This window comes from Amphiprion ocellaris, chromosome 13 (genome assembly GCF_022539595.1).
Source record: "Amphiprion ocellaris isolate individual 3 ecotype Okinawa chromosome 13, ASM2253959v1, whole genome shotgun sequence".
NCBI classification, from domain to species: Eukaryota; Metazoa; Chordata; class Actinopteri; family Pomacentridae; genus Amphiprion; species Amphiprion ocellaris.
This window is the reverse complement of record NC_072778.1, coordinates 8,135,998-8,159,265: the sequence shown is the minus strand read 5'-3', so window position 1 is coordinate 8,159,265 and position 23,268 is coordinate 8,135,998. Positions and strand designations below refer to the sequence as shown.

Sequence of the window (23,268 nt, the reverse complement as noted above, 5' to 3'; positions counted from 1 at the left end):
TTCTCATTAAATTCACTTAGAGGTGACTAATGACACAAAATGTGGGATGAAAGCCACATAACACCCTGAGTGCTTTAATGGGCAACCTGAAACACGGACCGGCAGCTGGCTTTCAAAGCAGCCGCTGGATAGTCTGAGAGATACTCTGCCATTGTAAGACTAAATAGCTGATGTGGTGAGAATAAAATGTATGTAGTTTCTTTGCATTCAAATATGAGAGCAAATTGTGCTGCTCAATCAGTCTTATCCTCTGACACACCAGCGGCACTACTATCCTCTCGCCCCGGCTTTTTAACTGTGACCTTCTCCCATCGTTCATCTGTCCCCCAGTCTTCCCTCTGCTTCCATTCCATCTTCCATTTTCAGTCTACAAACCAATCTCCAGCCCAATTCACATCCGATTCTAATCTTGCCTCTATTGCAATGCTCATTCCCGCAGCCTCTTGCTCGGGTGGACAGATGCAGAGGAAGAAAAGGGGGAGAAGAGACAAAGCCAACTAGACACCACTGTGCCGTTAGTCAGCCGTAATCTTTCCAAAGTGCTTTGTCAAGTGTTTCCTGTGCACTCTTGCATACCCTTTAGCTCATTAAAAGTTGCACAAAAGGAGCAGACTCTATAGATAGAGGAACAAGGAAGGGAAGGCAAGGATAAAACAAAAAGAAAAACAATACAATTTATTTGAGATCTGCCAAAAGTGGAAAATGGAGAAAATGGAAAAGAAGAGTTGAGATGAGATCTTGCGCGCCCTGGTCTTTTCCAATAGCCCACAGTATTGATGCTATTCATCACTTGGCAGAAAGACTGTGGCTGTTCTGCGCATACAATGGGCCCATACATCAACTTCATCATCCATATAACAAAACAAGCTGGCTGCCACTGTAGGCGGTGAGTTCACTCTTTCTGCCCGTAATAACTATGTTTCCACTGGGCTCCAAACATCAGGGACGCCACGCTCACCAGCCAGTCTGGACTCTGCAGTTCCTTCCCGTCAGCAAGGTTACATAAATTCAATTTGTTTACAAGAGCACGGCGCTACGACAATGGGCCAAACAGCCCGTGGTGTTCATCACGGCGGCATGGCAGCAGACAGCAAATGCATAATACAGGTAAAGTAATAGTAGATGCAAATGCAACGTTGAAAACTCAGGATGACTGCCTTGGGTCTGCAGGTTTCGCTGCTCTTTCCAGAGATTATCCCAGAAGTTTCTTGGAAAAACCAAGCCCTAAGTTATGCTTTAATTATAAGCACCAAGCAAACACTTTTTTGTTGACAGACCACAGTGCAAAGCCTGCTCGCTGCTGTAGCCGCTTATAATGAGGAAGTGAAACAGTAATGCTGCAGAAAAGGGGGGAAATTCTTGCACTCTTGTTCTCTTTTTCTTTCATTCTGTCTTCGTCTTCGCTGATACAAAAAGTCCTTTGAGAGCAGCGAGTGCTAACATGCAGAGCAGATACCACATATATCCAAGCTATGCCAAAAAAGATTTCAGATGCACCTGCCAACTCCCACTTACAGTACATGGAAGCCTGGATCAAGATGCCCCAGGACCCCCTCCTTTGGGTTTTAGTCAGAGCTTGTAAATCTGAATATCAGCAGAAATAAGTCTGTATCAGCGCCATCTAATACTGCTCTCTCCAGTGTTCCTTCTTTAATATATTTTCCTTTTCTTCACCACTAACTCCCAATTCTACAACCTCAAATGTTCTCCTTTTTAATTTTCTTTGCATTGATTTTCTATAAAGAATGTGTGTGACGGTTTCACCTTTTTGTTTTGTTTGTCCGGTTGACTGAGGTTAGCTCCTCTAAAAACACACATATGTAGAAATACATATGATAACATACACGTTCTTAATTTTCTTCACACAATAAGCAATAGTGTGTACATGACCAAACAGTATTTTTAGCAAATTGTAAAGAGAACCTGGTTATTTCGCATAAGAAAGATCTGTATTTTGTGTTTTGTCACTTGATTGAAGTGTTCATGGATGTCATTATCATCAATGCACTAAGGACAGCAGAACTAAGAGAATAGCAGTTACCCTGTTTGCTTATACTACCCATCTGCTGTCAACTGAATGAGAAGACAAGTTTTCAGAGACTTTAAAACTTTTGTAAGATCAGACATTTTATATACTGATATAATTGCTGATACAGCACGGCTGTTGTCATTAACATTTATTAATGCAAAGGTTGTCAGACGATGCTGTGACCATGAAATTATGATTGAGGCAGCTGTCTCAGTCCTTATAGATTTTGGCTGTGATGCAGAGTTTTGCTGCTTACCAGCTGGAAAGAGGGAGAACAAGAGGAGACTTAACGGTTTTTGTGCCGTGTTTGACTGTAAACTGAAGTCTGTACAAAAACAACAAAGACCTTGTCCAGATGTCTATATAGTTTTTTTCTAGACTGATGTCATCCCCCACAGTTAAAAAAAACAAACAAAAAAAATACTATAATAAGCATCCTAAAGCAGCAACAGCCTGAATTATGCATAACGTTAAACCTTAGTACAATTTAAACAGGTGAGAAATATAAAAATTCAATCATTGTACAGTTGGCATAACTGGGGAAACAAGCATCGAGACCAAAACAGTTTCTTGTACCAAGCTGTAAACATATTTTTTTTTTCTTCTGTAAAGCTTTAAACTTTAATATGAAGATCTATAGGGATTGGTCCATTTTTTGGAGCCAGCTTCAAGTTGCCATTTGAAGAACTGCAAGTTTTGAAAAATTCTGTCTTGGGTTCAGTTTTTTAAACTCAGAGTTTACCCCTTGGTGTGAAAAAAAAAAGGGGAAACAGGTTTTGCCCTGAGCCCATTCATCCCTTCTCAAGATGTACTATTTATTTAATTTTTTTAAACAACAAATGTATAGTTTCAATTTTATGAAAGATTCAGTAATATGGCGATTGCAGTTAGTAGATTGTGCATTTTGTTTGGGAATGACTTTTATATCATGAGGCTTATACTGGAAAACTTAGCATCAGGTTCTATGAATTCAGAATTATAAAGCCCTGTGACACCTTTGTGAATTTTAGAGGGCCACAGAGAAGGTCATGAAAATGTAACTCTCTGAAAGTAGGTGGAATGACTCAGTATCTTTTACTTGCATGATTTGCAGATTGAAAAAAAATGATGTTTTTTACGTTTGAGGAAAAGTCATCAAGGGTCATTTTAAAGGCTGAGATATTTCATGTCTAATTCAAAGCGGCCACCAACTGATGGTGACTTGAGTCTGTCTGGTGTTAAAGTGAATACTGATGAAAAAAAATATCATTTTCAGGCCTTTGTGCTTCTCACTCGGCTTCTTCTCTCTGCACTACAAACAGTTCTCAGTCACCTAGTGATCAAGTCCCACTTCAGACGGAGCAAGAAGTCTTTCAGCTTTTATTTTTAACCCATCCACTCTTCAGTCACCAAATTCTTTAGATTTTTTAACAGCTTTTTTTTCATTTCTTTTTGCAGCTGTGTGCTGCATATATTTGCGTTTGAAGATTGAGGGCTAACTTCAACAGCAAGTCCCTGCCAGTACTATTTAAAAGTCAGATAGAGTGAGCAAGCTTTCAAAATAACAGGTCTGACTGCACTAGAATTAGAGCTGGGAGCCTGTGGAGGACTGAGGGCTGTATCATCTCTTTAGTAAGAAAAGTATTCAAAAGACTTAATCCTTGGAGAAAAATCCCTGAGCGTTTCAAAAAAATACAAGCTACTGGAAAGAACTTGAAACATCAAACTTGAAAAACTTACACTCACAAGTATTTGTGACACATCACAAACAAAGACAGCAATCGGAGACATGGAGAAGAAAATACAGAGCAATGTAAGCAATGTGAAACACCTAAGTTGATGAAACATGCCTGTTTTTTTACGATATAATTAAATTAATGGTTACTTTTTGAAACTCTCAGATTAATAATAATTGAGGCTGCACACTTACAGTGTCTTAATTTTTTTTGTTATTTCACTTCAAAATACTTGGTTTGACCATATTTAAAATACATGGATATAACCAATTAATTTTGTTCTTGCTTTGTCCTCTGCTCTTCATGTTTCGCTTTGATTATGTATTTAGAAAGATCAGTATTCTTATCATTAGCATTATTATTGCATTAGTCTTCTACATAATCGTCAGAAATATTCATAAGTTGTCGTGTTGTAACAAGGGCTTAAAAGCGTTTTTAAACTTTCCACTGGATTTACAATATTCATTCCACAAAGCCTTCAGCATGAAACTCTGTCGACAGGCAGTAGGCTGCTGACACCGTGGATAGCGTCACTGCCTGGTTCGAGCTCCTTGCTGCTGACAGCGTGTCCAACGCTCTGTGAAAGCCTGCTGTGATGGAGAGGGACACTACTGATGGAAACATGGACGCTATTTTGGCACGATCTGATCTTCTCTGTTCAGGGGATGTGGAGCAGACAGCATGGAGGACGGCGCAGAATAAAACAGCTTTGTGAAGACTTTGGTGCGGAGTCATGGTTTTCGTCCATGTGGCATCGAGGCCCAGGAGATTGCAGGGCTTTGTTCCAACCAATCACTTCACCAGCGGACTTCACTGATTAGATCTTCCCTCAGCCTGAATCTGTGAAATCAAGCAACGCTGTGTTTGATTGGGACAAAGGCCTACCAACTGTTAGTCGTCCAAAAATGGCCGAGGAAAACACTGTCAGAATACGGAATAAAGACGGCAGAGCGTGTAGAAGACAGCATCGGGAAAAATATGGAATAAGGGCAAAGAATAAAGTTTGGCGCAAAGACAGCAGTCTATAAACGGTTGATTAAAGGGGCAATAAAGAGCCTATTAGAATGAAATGTCCTTGATTTATATAAAAGGGAGGTGTGAGGGTCACTGATACTTTAACCATCATTCCAAATTTGAAACCACTTTCGAAACCTTGAAGATCCATTTGCCATCATGCTTTCCACCCATTTTTTTGTAACTATCTCCAGTGAAATACCACATATTGTGCCGAATGTACAATGAAAACAGAACGCACAATGTGGTTTCATTTTTTTCATGTTGTATTTCTACCTTTCTGAAATCGTCCAAATTATTTCACATTTCATTTAGTCTACTTTGAAAAAATACTTCTGACAGTGCAGGGAGGAGATATGAATTTGTGAGGTATTACTGGAATTGGTGCAGTCGGTCTCTTGGAGGACCAGCAAGAACAGACTGTCATGAGAAATTTATTAATGAAAAGAGAAGTTTTAAATGATCTGCGACTGTTAACCCTCGTGTCGCCTTGCGGGTCGAAATTGACCCGTTTTAAAGTTTGAAAATGTGGAGAGAAAAAAAATATTTTCACAGTGAAACTTCTGATGTCCACATTTTTAACATTTTTGGGAAATCTTTGAACATTTTTTGGTGGGAAAAAAAGAAATGTTAAAAATATTTCTTAAGAACATTCACAAAAAAATCAACCGGATTTTGGTTGATTTTTTTTGTGAATGTTCTCAAGAAAATATAAGTTTTACTGATTTATATGTAATCACTTTAGATATTTTTAGGATTTTTGGAAGATTTTTACTCATTTTTTGAAAATGTTTACAAGAATTTTCTTGCCAAATTTGAGGAATTAAAAAAAAAAATACCTTCAAGGAAAACTTTTAAGGAATCATTGGAGTTTTCTTCCTGAAGGTTTTGCAAATTTTCAGAAATTTGGAGAATTTTTTTGCAGATTTTTTGGGACTTTTTTTCAGACAAGGAAACAATATTTTTTGGTGCCTGTAAATGAGGACAACAGGAGGGTTAATAGAACTGTGTGACCTCTTATGACATGTCAGAATCCAACAAGCCTGTTGACATGCAGTAGAATCATTCATCAAAACAAGTGTGCCGTGCACATAAGCAGGGACGTATCTGCATTTATTTTTGCAACAGTCTGCTTGCCTGATGCAAATAATTTAACTAGCATCTCTGCGGTGCTAATTGTGGTTTGACAGGGTGCAACATCAGTCTTGTTAGAAACTGCAGATGGAACCTTCTGCCTTCATACAACTGTGAAGTGAGTCATCAAAGTGAATGAAGTGAAGCCTATTAACTGCTGTAGATTACAGAAGTGGTGAGAATCACTCATTAATCTTTATTCTGTACGTCTGACACCACGTCTGTTTTCAGAATGTTTTTAGCTAGCTGGAAAACATACAGTAGTACTCAAAAGATGAACCAAACAAGAATAAAGGGGGTTGTGTATTTAGATGGAGGTGTGTTACCAAATAAAGTCACCAAAATGTATGATTATGTTCACTGCTGCACAGCTTCAGCCTCACAGCGTCTCCTTCCACTGTGGCACAGCAGCACGGTTGAGGAAATAATTGTTAAATACATCCAGTCTGACACAGTGGATTTTGCACCCTTCACCGACTCGAAAACAAAGTCCTAAATATCTTGACAAGACAGAACAAGTAGATCGAGACTTACAATCAAGAAAATGACACTTTAGAAATCCCCGAACAGTTTGCCAGATGAATTCATCTCTCTGAGTGGGGATGTTTTTGCAGTGCAACAGTGTGACTCACTTTCCTGCCCACTCATGTTTTAAGACTCCTTGTTCCTGCTGAAGTATTAAAAGGTCATACATTAATTAATGAAGCTTTACAGTGAGTTATGAAGTATGAAGTAGAGGAAAGGGATTATAAAGCAGAGACCACTAGAAATAACAGTAGAGTCGATGTGAAGTGCTGTTTGTACTCCTGGTCATGTTGCTGCCGCTGTACTGTAAATAGAGTTGCACAGATTTAACTATGTACTTTACACTAACAAAGAAGTAATTGGAAAATGCATTTCACAAATATTATTTACCCTTTTTATTTGCAATCTAGGCTTCATTGTAAAATGAAAATTGACTTCACAGTACATAATAACATGCTTAGTTCCTACAGATTGACACTCAGAATAATTTTTGAAGTTAAAAAGTGTTTCCACCTTTTGAACTGCTGTTTCCTTGAAATCAATTTCATACAAACAAGCTCTTAATCAGCAGCCTCCCTCAGCTTTTTGTTTATCTACCTTTGTCAAGTCCTTTAGTGTAGTCAACAAAAAACCTTTCAGTAAAGTAAATGAACATCAGCACAAGAGGAAGCACTGGGCTGATTACAGTAAGCATATGTGAGCACTAAATGCCAGGTAAAGTAATGTGATGTAGTCATTAATTAACAGTATAAGCACTGAAACTTGAGCTTTTACCGCAGCCATTTGAAGGGGGAGCAGTATATGCATGCCTTTGTATTAAATTATTTATTTTTCAAATCAGTCTAGGCTCTTTAATATCATTATTCGTGTTACATTTACAGTAGCCTTTACATCAAGGGAAGACATTGAGTTGTGGGTTTTTTGTGGTTTTAAATGTATCTCAGCATAAAATAATGGAGATATATATTTTCATACATGTGGAGGGGAGATTTGCTGGAATACTGCAATATCAAAGCCACGACGGTGGGACACTGTGACGGGAATAAATGTAATTATTTTATTCCCTGAAGTGTTACACATGCATTTGCCTATTTGCAGTGGTACACCTCGCTGCAATAAATACTCCAAGAGCAATTCAATCAGTAAGGAGGAATGGATCTGAAGTGCATCTGTCAGGCTCGAAGGCTTGAAGACCCCCTCTCATAAAAATTACATTTTTTTTTTTTGTATCTAGTTGACATGTCCATATGGTGCTTTTTTTTTTTTTTTTTTTTACATGCTAGGAGACATAACATGAGTGAAATAAGGAATGAGCGCCATGAGTATTTCCACCTTGACAGTGAGGTGTTCTAATAGCTGTCTCAAAAACAGATATTCTGACATCCATGGTTTTGTGCACAACAAACCTAAAGAAACAATCCTGTCAACTTCCAGGCTGGGACTTTCTGTATCATTATACTTCTTCAGAATCTGTTTCCGTGTAGTGTAGAGTAGTTTGAGTAGAGCCTTAGGTGAGCTGGTGTGCTTAATATGCAAGTAGTGGAGGGTTCAGTGGTGCGACAAGCAGAGTTTTCAAAGATTTATTCATTCTAGAGCAGTGGTCTCCAGCCACTGAGCTGTGGACCAAAGGAATAAAAACGTTTTGTTTTTTATTTTGTTTTCGACAGTCTGCAGGGTGTTTTATTTTGAAAAATGACTAGATTGTCTTCCCGTCACTTGTGTCTATGCTTGTTTCATGCACTTGACTTACCCGGCCATTAAATAAAGCCGTCAATCTAACCCCTGCCAAAATGAATAAAGATCAAACATCTCTGGAGAGCTTCTTTGAGAGGGAGAGACTCGATGCTAACGATGACCATAGAAAATCCTCTTGCTTGAAACCAGTCCATGGTGCAAGAAAGATTAGATACTGCATGCTAGAGGAAGCAGCGGTGTAGAATTAGAGTGAAGCCATTTTGAAGCATGAGTGTAATATTTTCATGGTAAAACTTTCTAAATATGTAACTTTGATGAACCGAGTGAGAGATGAGGTTCAGTTGATGACCAGAGCGGGACTTTAATGGGTTCAAGGATATCTGTTTCAGCACAACGACCACAAACAAAATGCCACCATGTTCTGTCCTCCATGCTAATTATCTCTAATGAGAACCAATTAAGAACAAAATGGCCAAACGGTAAACGCTCACTCTCGGGCATCATATAAACAAATCTTAACTGCTGTGCAGATCGCCTACCTAATCATGATTAACAAGTTTTACTGAAATCATTCGTGCACAGAGAATGGAGTAAGGTTGGAAATTTTTCCTTAACTCAATAAATATGTGACTCAGTGGATGTAGTCGCCCCTTCAACTGGAACATGGCAGACTTCCTTTCACACTAATAATCCTATTAGTAACCATGCGATTTAAAGTTCTTTAATGAGTTCACCAGGGCACTCCAGCCAAAGAGGGCAAAGGAGCTGCAGTTCGTGCCCCTGTCCAGGACTATACAGGTCACCGATACGAGTCAAAGTGCAGCATAATGCCAAGGCATAGCAAAGTGAAGAGACGAAAGCAACAAACGCTTGCTTTGAGCCCCGCAGATCCTCTGACACTGCAGAAATAATTGGCACATTGTGAAGGGCAGATATTTATGCCAGTTTAGCAGCAGACTGTCAGAGATGGATGGCGCTCTGCCTGCCGGTGACAGCCTCCGTTAAAGAGATCCCACAATAGTGACTGCTCAGGTTTTCCCAAACAGCGAAGTAGTTGGATAAATTTAAGAGAAAAACAATTCAGTGACGTGCCTGCGAAGAGAAGGTTTTGACCTTCAAGCTCCTCTGTGGTGAATTCATCTGAAGAAGATCACTCATGCCTCTCTCATCAAATCAAGTTTTTCACTTCATCTCCAGCCTAATATCTTATTCGGCCCCTTGACAACTGGCTTAGTTAGTTATTCAGCTCTCCCTCTCTTATTGAAGTGTTGAGAATGAGAAGCTTAGGGCGGGTCATAAACAATGCTTTCACAGAATGAGATCATTACTTTTCACAAAGTCAGATTTCTAAAACGTTTCCAAGTATGATCACAATGTGTCATTTGAGTCTCTGTCTGGTTCAGATCAGTGCTATTAGATCAAGGGTAGTCTGGTGCCAGAACATGCCCAACAGCATCTCATCTTCTGTGGGATCAGAGTATCGAGCTCCTGGTTGAAAGCATCCTTGATTCTGCTACTTAAAGGCGAATGCCACTCCTTTTAATAATGTGCACATCTCATCCCTGAGCAGAAACACAATTAAGTGAAGACTTGTGAACATCAAATACTTACTGCAGAAGATAGACAACCAAGGACTAATGCTTGAATGTGTGCAGAGACAAAGCTTCTTTTCTTAATATAAGATGTCTGAATATTATATATGCAAATGCTTTTCAGTTTTAGTTGTTGGTGGTGCAAGTTTTGCTTAGTGAAGCGAGTTTTTAAAGATTAAATGTTTACAAAATAGTCTCACCACAAGGTTCGTTTAGAAGTTTTTAAACAGTGAAATGGATTTTATTTTTAGACCAGAGTTTTACTTTAGATTTGGGAATGGTTGTGTGAAAAATTAGAGAATCTCTCCCTGAATCCAGGATGTGAAGCCAGTTGCTGCTTTATGGATCGGTTCTAACTGGGCCAACGACTTTAGGGAGCTTTCTGGCCACAGCATGATGTCATATGGAGCTAATCTGGACTCACACTCTAGGTGTACTCGAGCATGTGGATTTAAATGAGGACTCTGACGCCACTGTGACACAAGTGGGGTACACAGATGTTCAATATGTGACTCTAATGAAATTTTTGCAATCTTGTTTGGTCAAAAGCTTCCATTTTAATAAATGAGACTTGGCACAGAGATAAGTGTGCATATATTTGCTTCTTTATGGAGTTCATGTTTGTTGAAAGTACTCACTTATGGGTGCACAGTTAGAATTTATAAGGAGAACACATCTAACAGTATTCAGTGGATTATTCTTTTCCTTGTTAACACATCCATGTGGTGTTTTTTAGATGCTAGAAGTTATAGAATGAGATAAACAAGCTGTCAGTGCCATTGCTAAACATTTCCACCTTGAAAGTGCAGTCCAATGAAAACCATTAAAAAAAATACAAATTCCAACTTAAATGGTTTTATACATAACAAACCTAAGGATCCTTTCCTGTCAACTTGCCAAGTAGGGCTTTTTGAATCGTTACTATTATTCTTTAGAATACCTTTCCAGTTCAAACTTGACTGATTTTCTGACTTGACTGAACCTTACAACTTGCCATTGTGTAGTGCAGAGTAGTTTTACAGTGTTTGAACAGAGAGCTGGTGTGCTGAGCTGCAGTGAGTGAAGAGTGGTGGGCGGACAGAGAGCTAGAAGTTTTTAGATCTGCACATTCTAGAGGAAGCAACGATGCAGGGTTTTGCCTTTTTTGGGCAATAAGGGATTATTTTCAAAGAAAACCTCTGAATACGTAGTGTTCATGCACAGATTGAAGTTTTTAGGGATTTAATCAGTGAACATGAGATTTTAACAGAGTTATCTTTGGCATTTATCATTGTGGCAACAAAGCTGATTAATGTTTTTTTTGACAGTTGACTCAAGTGTGTCTTACATATATGAACAGAATGAAAACTGTAAAGTGCTCAAAATTGGCATCTAATATTACTAATTAACATTTTTTTAATGTATATGAAGGCTAAACCACAAATCCACAACAAAAAACCCCTCGTTCTCTCAGATTGTCAGCTATTCGAGTCCTTAGAAATAAATACTACGTGCATGACTGCAAAAAATCCCATTAAGCATATAAACCTCAGAGTTTGTATCTTAGGCAAAACTCAAGAGCAAATTCTCAGCAAACAGAAGCAATTACAATGTTTGGAAAGAAATGAAAAGACATAGCTGTTGTTGTAGAGATCTAAGCATAAAAACCAATTAAAAGTTAAAATTAGAAAATGTTAATCAAGATATTCCTTGAGAGTGTGTCTTTGTGGATTCTCAGTCATTGTAACTTTAAGTGCTTTAGTAGAAAACAGTAGTAGCCATCTCCAAAAAGATGGATGAGAACCTTCCCCCAGCAGCTTCACAATCATTTTACAACTTAAGTCATAGAGACTCGGGCCATTAACATCATTAACATGTGATTTTGGGGTGAGAATAAATACCTGGAACTCCCCACCAGTCATTTAGAACAAAGGAAGCCTCTTAGCTCACAACCAAAAAAAACCCCATTAAGTTGCTTTCGCCTGAATCACTACAAATACTCCTTAAGAATTGACCAAAGATATTTTGCCCTTTATCTGCTGCATGGTGGAGGTTTTTTAATCTGCAGATACACTCACAGAATGCAGGTATATTTGCAGTAACAACAATGCTGCTGAGTCTGCAGCTGCATGTCTACACATGCAGGTTTGTAAAAAGCAAGGCTGTCATGAGCCCTGTTATATTATTAGGGTTTTTGATATATTTCATCAGATAATTTTTCTCTGAATAAGCTAAAATTATCTGCTGCCCACGTGAAACACAGAGCAACACACTGAGAAATCATTGGTTTGTTTCCTTTAAACTACTATGTTTAGATATTTTTTGAAAAGTATATCAGTTTTGACACTGAAATCAACTACAGGGTTGGCATGAAAATTTGTAGCTGACCGTAGCACTAGTCATCATTCATGTGAACGCTGCTTGTGATAGGTTTCCTTATCTGGACCTGGCTGAAGACGTGGCTGAACTGTGCTACGTATGTGACTCACACTCGCTCTCGCTGCCATTTTCCAGTTATTGCAAGGAGAGGGAGGGAGTTCACATCGGCTGCCCAGCTGGTGAGATGCTCTCAGATGAAAGTTAGTGCCAGATTTCATGTACTAGTGAGACTGGCAGGGTGTTGATGAAGATGAAGGTCAGCGAGAGGCCACCAGCCACTGAGGCTCAGATAGGAGACAGTGAGACAAAGTAAAAGATGTTCGGGAACAAGACAGAAGGTCGATGTGCAGAACAGGTGTCTGGGTGTCAAGTCTAGCCAGCTTGTCTAAGCGCTAATGTTGCTCGGCTGGTGAAAATAATGTGAAAATCAACAGACTGTGTTGCTGAAGGTTGACAGCACTTTACTTAAAAAGAAAATATAAGCATGCATAGAGATTGTTCACGGCTGTGAGACAGTGTTTGTAGAACAGAAGTGGAAATTAAATAAACAGAGGGAGCTAGAACAAAATCTTTACTCTGGTTAGCTGCATAAGAAATACGCCTAGCGAATAATATTAGTTGGTATTCCATGAATTGATGAATACATAATTGAATAAAAGGTTATGATATCTGGGAACCACTTTCTGGAAATATAGAAACATAAACTGGACTTGTCGTGTATTATGTTCATTCTGTTTTTTCATTATTTCCTTCGATTTAATGTCGAATTTATTTGTAATTCGAAAACATGATATGTTGTCTGCTTTTCTCTTTGGCTTAAGGGTCATGGTTGATTGTATGTGATTCTGTTTGTTACATGTTGAAAAAGGCCACGATAAAAAAAGATACATGCTTTTCTTTATTCAAGCTCATATAAAAAAAACAGATGTGGATTAGTGAATCATCTTTTTAAATGAATCATGATTCTAAATTTTTTACCACTGCTTTCTGTTTTTTGTTGTTGCTCTGCATGATGCCTATAAATGATCTCAACTCTTTTAATCTGTTTTTAGGTTGACTTTGTAAGAACTGCCCAGAAACTACAGATAAAAAAATAGTTTCTTGGCCAACTCTGGTTTATTAATGTGCACTCTTGTGGACTCAACTAATAAACTATTAAAGTAACTGTGTTAACTAATGGCTACACAGATTTCTATAAAAGTTTTATCATGCAGAACTGATATGTTCAAAATTGTGGTGGAATAAGATGCTAGGGTTGGGGAGAAAATGTACACAGACATTCAACAGCTTTAAAAGCCGTGCATGCTCTGAACATTCATCCCCGAGATTCATCAGTTTGCGTAATGAATCCAGTGCAAATCCTTGGCAATATCTTTGTATTAACAGCTGCTTGTTAAACATTTTAATACCCGCTAAGACAACCGCTCAGGTAAAAGCAGCTGCGGAGCAAACTGACGCTTATTGTGCCTGATTAAGTTTGTTGTGTGAACGCTGAGCACGACAATGCACACGAGGAGCTCAGACTCTCCCAGTCGCTCCGTTCTGGCCTTAAACGCTGATGTATTGACAACAGCTGGCAGCTTTCCGAGAAAATATCACGGGCCACCTCCTTATTAGAGAGCCCAATAGGAAAATCTGTCCATCTGTAGTGGATCATCAAATACCAAGATAATGCAAATGACAAGAGAGGGTCAAAACTCAAACCCACAGCCCTCTCGCAGACTTAATGAGTTTTCTGTTTGTTTGTGTCACTTTCTTATATTAGCAGCTGCTCAGCCACAAGCAGGCCTGAACTTGGGTAAAATGAGCTGTTATCTGGCATAAGAAATACTAACCTAATAGCTCAAGTTGATTTGATCAGTTATTAGTGAATAAATGTGGAGCTTTATAACACATAAATAAGAATAGATGTTTAAATATTTGACATTTGTGAGCATTTTCTCTGCAAGCTGGAAAGCCAGCACACTCTGAGTGGACACAATTAGTTTAATAGTTTACCATCTACTTTCTGTGTCATATGCACACAGTTGTTAGCCGTAAAGTACTTTGTGATGGAACCGTGTTAAAAGCACTTTCGGAATACGTTTGACTTGACGTGACCTTCTGTGACCATTAAACTAATTACACTTGTAAAGCTGAACAATCCGATAGTCCTCTTTCTGTCTCGCTCTTGTCCCAGACCTTTTGTGATTTCAGTGCGAAACAGACGAGGATGTTGCCATAAAAAGTTTCTGGTTTTGATTGCACCGTATTAACAAGTTCAGTGTTTGCTAGAGTGAAACTGTATCCATGATGTTCTACAAATGCAGGCAAGTAAAACTTCTGTCTGAATTCTGAAGTAACTAAAACAAAGGTGTTTGTACCTTTGTGCAGCAGCAGTGGTGAGTTATATTAAAGTTGACACCAATTAGCGAAATTTTTCGGCTGTAAAAGAAGCCTGAGCGTCAACTCTTTGATATGAAAATTTCAAAGCAACATGAGACAACTCAAGCAAATCCCCAGAGAAACGAAATCACCCGTGATCAAAACTGGAGGTGTGTCATTCCTCCCCAAAAAAGCAAGAAAAATATTTCAAATGTTAAGTTTAGAAAATCATGATCCGCAAAGTAAATTACAGTAACAAAAGGGATGAATGTAACAAACAAAATTATGATGGATCCACGGAGAACATGATCATCAACCATATCCGAAGTATTCATCAACTACTTACGTTAGGTTGACCTGTTTAGATGTGTGGCTTGAAATTTAGCAACCATTCTAATTACATTTGTAAATCTGAACAATACAGTAGTCTCATGTCTGTCTTTAAAGGATTGAAGATCCTTTTTGTTTGGTTAGTTTTTATGATTTAAGGTCACACATCACAAAATACTGCTGTTTCCATAAAGGTGCAGGACTTCATATTACAATGAAAAATGTTGGTTAAAACACCGGAATTTGCATTGATTTGATTCTACAAACAATAGCTGTCAATGCTTATGAAGACAATAGTTTATACCACTGAATTATAGCCATTTATTGTCATTTATTGCATAGTTATTTATTTTAATTTCCACAAGATCACTGTAACAAAACCTAAAACTAATGTGCACAGTATTGCTGCTGTAAATACGAACTACATTGCACATCTGTTTCTACATTGCAATAAAAATGGACTGAGCTGGTTTTAGACCTCGAAAGATTAGTGGTTTCATTGACACTGAAAATACAGAGTCATGCCAGCCTCATCCTTGAAGAGTTTTTTTGGGACATAGTGGCAACATTTAGACAAAATCACAAACGCCAAGATAGGATGATAAATTCAGCACACCTTAACTGTCAACTGGAAACGAGCTACAAATGTGTAAATTCCACAACAACGTAGATTCTAAGGCTCCCTGCTGAGCTAAATGTCACGGCGTATATTTTTAGGAGCAGAGGTGAGGGGCTTAGCGGTGGAGGGCTGCAGGCGTTGTGAGCTGACACCCCACATTAGCCTCAGGCTCACAGAGGCAGCCAATTCAGAGAAAATAGATAGTCAGCTTCCATTTGCTCACTTAACCAGTTCTGAATAAAGGGGGCAATCTCACAGGAAAATAACAAGCATGCAGTCTGCCGGATGTTCAGGACAGACAACAGCATGTGTAGAAAAGTCTGGAGTTTTTTTTGCTCTCTTTCTCTTTCGTAATGTAGCGGTGCAACCATGTCTGGCTGTCGGCTGACATTCCTTTGAACTCCTGTCCTTTAGGGTCGCTCACGCCAAAAAGGCTCTTCCATATCTAACTCCGAGCACCGTTTTGGCCCGAGGTAGACCTTCAAAAGCTTCAAAGCAGCGGAGCGACTTCTGACCCGGCCGAGGATGATCTTCTGATGCGTGACAGGCTGGGCGGAGGAAGTGTCGTACCGCAGGGATCACATCTAAGCGCGTCGAGTCTGGCAGAGGTGTGGGACAGTGGACACGTGATGTGTGTGACCCGACTGCAAAGTTGGAGCGTGTACTGTTTGCAAGCCTAATTACCCACAGGAAGATACAACACGCTAACAACTGGTCGCAGACCCCAAAGACAGATTCTGACATTTCTGAGAAGGTCAAAGTTAATTACCGAGTGCGACTCTACTCACGAGGAGGGAACAAGAGGAGGCCGTTTGTGTCGAGAAATGCCTCCAAATATGAATAGGAAGGTTGCAGACCTGATGCCACCGGGTTACATGCCGACACATGACGATTAATCCCAGTACATCACCTGCATGAGTGAATACTGGTGGTAAAAATCACTGATGTGGAGCATGACATCGACGGTGGTGCAGTTTATTAGTCAATTAGTCGAATAACGGGAACGGTAATTTCCAACAGTTCAGATAATCAATTGCATTTCTAAGCAAGCAGAGCAAACATTCATGAATTTCACCTCATCACATCTGAGAATTTGTGGTTTTTCTCTAAGTGTATATAAATGTAAATTTTTTATAAACAACAAAAAAGAGTTTTTAAGACATCTGCTTAGGCAAATTTATTCCTCTTTTCAAATTTTTTTTGAATTTTATAGACTCAGACACGATTGAATTAATTGAAAATCAATAACACATTCATTCATGATAGAAAATGACATCTACCTTTCATTATTGCGTTTATAATCAATTCATCTGTAAAATACTTTTTAGATTAATCAAGTATTTGTGATGCCAAGTGTAAAAAAAAAAAAAAAATAAATAAATAAATTATGGAATTCTTTCTCAACCCAAGGAGACATCATCAAATGTCTTCTTTTGTTCGACGAGATCACAAAAGATATTAAATTCATGATGATATGAAACAGGTTAACTCCAAGAAACAGTAAGTGTTTGTAATTTTTTAGCACGAATGAACACTATTCTGGGTATAGCAAAGACAGATTAAATATGAGAGACAAAAATGGCCTCAGAGTGGACTGAAGGAAACACAATCAACTGTTCCTGCTTCCAAAACAGGAGATGGAGAGTAAAGATAGTATCACTATTCCGTCCCCTTCAGACCCTCTATCACTGAATCACAGGATATAAACTATTAAGAACTGACAGGATAAATTATTGAGAGCTCCATTTGCATGGCTCCATTTTCCCTTTGAATAAAGAAACAGACGCTGACATCATGACTTATACATACGAGTTTTGCGCGCAGAGTCCTCCACAAATAGCGAAGAGATGTCCTCGTCCACGCCGGCCTCATTTCTGGCGATGCAGGTGTAGGCGCCGGTGTCTTCAAAGTGCACGTTGCTGATGTGCACCTCGCTTCCATTAGCTTTGAGGAACAAGACAGGGAAACGACAAAAAAAAAAGACAGTTTGCCTTCCAGAAAGAGATAAAAGTGACTTCTATTCTGCCATCTTTTTCCACCATTACATAATAGTTCTCTAATAAGTTAGGAGGAAGGGTGAAAGGTTTGTTTCAGGTAGGATTCAAAAAGGTAGGAGTTCAAAGAAAGAACATGCTACACGCTGTGTTTCTGTGAGCAGTGGGACAGGCTTCTGGTTTAGAGTTTTTGTAGACAACCTGAAAGGGAATGCATTTGTTTTCACTGTTTATTATAAGAAACTTGAAAACTTTGCTTCTGAGTGTATGATGCCGAGGTTGAACAAAACACTCGGTGTTTCACAATATTGACATTGTGAGTCTGTTGATGCCTTAATTTGCAGTCACATCTCAGTTTCAAGAGAGCATCAAAATAGTTTCAAACAACCCAAACAATGGCATCTACCCAAGTCTAACCAGCCAATCAGCTAACAGGCCTGTAGTGCATATTAAATAACCAAGATATCAGAATGTAAGAAATACATGCATTAATGTACATGTGATCATTTACACGCCTATTTTATACATAAAAAATCAATTATTTTGAGCAGTTGCATTATTAGTAAGAGTGACAGGAGTCATGGTCGCACATTGGCAGAAAAGTGACACTTATTTAGTGTTAGTAGTAGCAATTGTAAGAGCAAGTGTAACAGTAAAAATAATAATAAAATTATATCAGAAGTAGTGATCGACCATTTATCAGCTTATTCAGTTATTGAATCAGTCATTTAATGTGTAATGTTTCAGATTATCAGTATGAATGTTTTAGTAAGCAGTTGCCCCTTTTCATCTGTAGTCACTTCACTGCCATCCACAGCACAATCTGATCCGTTACCCAAAAAGCTTTCTGTTAATAAATGTGTAAAACTAATTTAAAAAGGTATTTCCACAAAATTCTATGTTGGAGTTTGTGTTATTGTAGGTCTGAACAAGATTTTCATTTTTGCATCAGTAAAAATGAAAATCAAATGAGCATTGGTTCCACATATTAGTTACTAGTTAAGACTGACCTTGGGGAAAAAAAAACTAACAAAAAAAACATGGCAAAATGTCAGTAATAGTGGCAATACAAATACAGAACTGTGCATGCAGTAATCAGTGAGCTCAGGTCTCCTCTCTACCTTGCAGGGTGAGCTGTTTGGACAGCTTGGTGGTGATGTCCATGCCGTTCTTCAGCCAGGCCAGCTGTGGACTGGGGATGCCCTCAGCATGGCAGCGCAGGCTGGCGGTGACACCTGGCTCTCTGGCTTGGCTCTCTGGGTAAACTCGGATGACTGGAGGAACTGGAAGTTGGTGAAAAAGAAGAGATGTTGACAGGTAAGAGGGAGAAATAAATAAAAGCTGCTCCGTCCCACGCGGTTGTTTACACTAGTATCATTTGAAGTGTGAGGAAAACTTATTGAACCAGAAGTTTTAAGCAAAGCTGCCAAGTCCTGAACTTAAGGGTTTATATTAGCATACACTATCAATAGGATCAAGTGTATTTGGAGCATTGTCTTTAGATAAGGTTAATGTGCTCCATGAAACCAAACAAATCAGATAGATAAATAAAGGAGAGAACCTCTGTTCGGACACTATTGATTTCGCTTGGTAGCCATTGATTTTCTGTAACCTTTTGTCAAGGAGGAGATGAGGGGATGGAAGCAGAGAAAGCGAAATATGTGAGGAAAGAAAAAAACACAAAATAAATGTCACTTTCGTCCTCAAAGTGTTCCAGAAGCTGACTTTACACATTTCTGTACAATGTGCCATTGTGTCCTGCTGCAGATTCACTTGTTTATTCTACCCTGGAGCAAAACACAAACAGCAATAAGTATCCTAAACATCGTACTTCCAAGAACCATACATTAGCATAACTCAATTAAACATACAAATACATTCATAATATCCATTCGTGCACTAACTTGTTAAGAGTCTTACTGCACATAATATCAAAAGAATGAATTTGAATAGTCCTTTAAAGGAGAAAGTCTTCTCTGAATAGCACAACAATAACAAAATCATCTCTCCGGAGACTCTCCCACTGAAACGATGAGTAAAATTTGGACTCCGACAATGAACTGTTTACAGAGCGACCGTAAAAAAGACGCGTGAATCATTCCACAACAACCTGTCACATATAAGGATGACAACCTGGCAGCGGTTTAAGTGGGGACATCAAATTTCTCTATCTCACCATCTTGTTTTGAGCAATCCCTTCTGAGCCTCTGTGGCCCAAATCAGTGTCCTCTTTTTTTTTTATTTCTCCCCTCTCTCTTTTCTGAAACAGACTTCATAGACACAAGCTGAGGATGGAAGCGAGAGTCTTGGCAGAAGCAGAGAAGGCAGACGTGCTGTAGAGACCATTTCCTGTGGGCACTGGGTTAGAGGAAGTCTTTACTCAGCCAGGTGAGTGAAAGGACTGAAGATTGCTGCCACGGCCATCTGGTAACCACAACACTCCCGGGCTTTAGAGCTCACGTCAACCTCACTGCCAACACACTGTCCACAGTGGGCCACAAGGGTTCTTATGGCACTCGGGTTACTTTACCAATCACAGCCACACAGACACTCCGGTTATGCCGATGACTCTCTGCAATAACGAAGCTGAATGAATAGAGCCCACGGAGACAATTATCTTGGACAATGTTTTGCGTGAAGATTATTACTCTCACAAACTTGCATAGAGACATTCAAAAGCTCTGTCCCCATTCCTTGGCACGTTTTACCATCTTGTTTTTCTCCTTTTGTGTTGTGTATTTACTGCAAATCACTTTGTGAGTGCCTCGTTTGTTGAAATTGCTCCGTACACGCATGCCGCTAAAAATGGAGGCTTGATTCCGAAGCTGCAGCTGTATATCAATCTGCCTGAGAGCACAAACAATAAAGCCAGCGCTGTAAGTAGGCACAAAGCTTTCGAGCCGTGTGCACATGAAGTGATGTGTGTTGCAACTTAAGCTAAGTTACCATCCTAGAAAAAACAGGGTTTGTGAAGTAAACAGAATCTCCTGTCTTGTTTACGAGCACACTAGTACCCTGGTGACTATTGACTTTTTGAAATGTTATGATGTTTCGCATCATACCTGATCAGAAACGTGGATAAGCTTGGCCCATAAGACAAACATATGATGAGAATTTAGCAGATTTTGAAATTGGGTTGCATCCCCCATATAAGGAGAAACCTCACAGATATTCTTGTATCTAATCTCAGACACTACAAGAGTTGAAAAATAATGGTTCCTCACACACCACAGGCTATTATTAAGATTATAATGCCAGAGGGACCAATCGGAGAGTCATTTTAATATCTGGATGTGTATGTTAGCCCTAAAGGCTAACATGTTTACTATTGCTCGGCAACAGCGGCTGCAGCTCCAGGCGGTAGCGTGATAATCATGAGCATCCAGACGTGTAAATATCAAACATGCCTGACATTATCATGGCTGCCGTGATCAGTCGGCGAGCAGATTGGTTTAAGACTGGATCTGTAAACATATATACCAAATAATGTAGATCCAACATAAGTTCAGACTAAATCCCGGATCAGATTTCTCTTCTGATTGACGGCAGGATGGTAAATTGTACGCTGGGCTGTCTTGAACTGAGACTGGTAATACAGAATGTTTGCGTTGACTCAATAGAGAAAAAAAATCAGCAGCAACTATTTGATTCTTTTTTTTCTGGCAATAATTCCAAACAGCGGCTGAACGTCGTGTTTCTCAATGTGCAGATTTGCTCATGAATTTCTTCTGGGTTTGGACTTTTGGTTCGACAGAGATAATGCAGTGGCTTAAACTGCATGAAACATTTTTCATTCTTTTCTATCATTTTATAGGCGGAACAAAAAACTCATGACTGCTAAAGTTATCCACACATCAAATGATAATAAAGTTCTGCGGAAGACAAACTGTATCGTTCTCCTCTTCCATTACTGATTAGATGGAGAAGCTGAATCCACACAGCCTGATTGATCATCAGCTGTTAGAGTAAATTGGTCAGGAAAGTAATGACAGAATATCTGAATGTCTGAGGCTTAAAACCTGCACTGAAGCAGACAAAAGGAAAATGTGGATAATTAGAATCAAGACAGGAATATGAATAACCAGATTTCTTTATGCTCAGTGTAAATGTCATATCCCAAATGTGAACAAAAGTTGGATATTACAGAACACCTAACTGGAGTTGTTAAGGAGTTAGAAATAACAATCAGTTTGGAAAAAACGGAATCGAGCCTTGTATTGTAAATTTATAGAGAGCTCCTTTATCCGCAGTGTAATAAATAGCAGCAAATACATCAAACAGATAAACACTGGTGATGTTGAAGATTTAAGATATGAACTGTAGAACTGGTTCACAGATGTATTTACTTATCAGTGGCTGAGTGGCAGGATGTGTGTGTGAGTGTGTGTGTGTGTGTGTGTGTGTGTGTGTCCATGTGAAGTGAAGATTTCAGGGTCACGACAAACACGACACGTACCTTTGTTTCTGGCACACAACAACAACAACCCATTAATCAACAGCCGTATAGCACGAGCATGGATCAACCAGGTTCCCTCGAGCATCCCATTAATAAAAACCTCTCAGGCAATCTCACAAAGTTGGGTTAATTAGTGTGTTGGAATTGAAACAAAACAGATCCTCGGGCCTTTTTTTTTTTAATTTAAGAAAAATCTCAATCAGAAGACCTTTATTAATCGTTCCAGAGATTTTTTTTCCCCCTCAAGAATCACATCTAATCACACAGCGGTCAGGTAGAGTTAAATTCAGGTTAGTGCAGGAAATCTTTTCTCTTAAGCAATCATCACTTCATCACTAGTGCTATATGAAAGTACACAAAAGGATGAATGTGAATGAAGTTTTTTTCTGGCTCTACATTTGTATAAAGTTAGGTCGCTGCATTTTCACGAGTGTAGTTCATAAATGTTTCGCCACCTGCTGCTTCCAGATCACTGATGATTGTTTAACCAAACAATCCGCTGATTATTACTGTCAGATATGCTTTAATTACATCACAGATAGATTCAAATATAATGAGTTACAAAGCTGTATTCCTGTCTTAGTCACTACAACCTATTTAAACTCCAGTTTATCTAGACTGCTGCAGCAAGACCGCTCTCTAAATCCAAGAAAAGAGTCCACATAACAACACATTTTAACACTCCTACACTGGTTACCTGTATGTTGTAGTATGGAAATTTTATGATTTATTTTATTATACACCTCTGAAATGCAAATCCCTTTTGGGACTGTACGCAGCGCAAGATCCTCCGGCAAAGATTTCTTATAAGATCTGTAATTCCTTTGACCTTTGAGACTGAACCTTTTGAGTCAGACTCTTGGATTTAAGCAGACTCGCTGTTTCTTCTTCTCTTTAAATCTCAGTTAAAAAGTCATTTTCTTCAGACTGACATCCTTTTTGCTTAGTGTTTTAGTGCAGTTATAATTTTGCTGCACTTCCCAACATTTTGACATCATTTCTTCTATAATTTAGTCTACTATAATACTCTTTAGGTGGCGAAATAGAATTACATTGAATTGGTGTGTAAAAACATTACAATTTGCGTGCATGGATTTATTTTTGCATGTATACATGTGATTTCAAAGATGTCAAACATCTTTCTGCTTTTTAAACCTTCAAAGTGTGTCTAACAGGTGCTGAAAAGGAGGGCAGGTGGTGATCTTTTCTTATGGCCAATACAGTGTATAGAAATATCCTCTGATGCTCTTCAGGCTGATAGAAAATAGATGGCATGAGATTGAGCTCACATCTCATCTCATGCGGTTTTTGGGTAAATTGCCTGTGTGATTTCAGACGGTGGAGCTGGTTGGTGCTGTCTTTTAAAGGTCTCTGAGCCATGATACAATCGGAGCCGCTAACACCACTACAGGAGTCAGACAGGCGACTGTAAAAGTGCATGCG

The 23,268-nt window shown here is 38.9% G+C and overlaps 1 protein-coding gene across 2 annotated transcripts in view; it reads right to left on the bottom strand.

Moving 5' to 3' along the window:
• The window catches only part of fstl5 (follistatin-like 5), a 183,542-nt gene that overhangs the window by 22,486 nt on the left and 137,788 nt on the right, over positions 1–23,268 (bottom strand). For both annotated transcript variants that reach the window (XM_035947209.2, XM_023269221.3), the window contains 2 exons: positions 18,491–18,652; positions 17,185–17,319 (listed from right to left, as the gene is read on the bottom strand). In XM_035947209.2, coding sequence (XP_035803102.2) covers positions 17,185–17,319; positions 18,491–18,652 — 297 coding nt within the window. The remainder of the gene's footprint in view (positions 1–17,184; positions 17,320–18,490; positions 18,653–23,268) is intronic.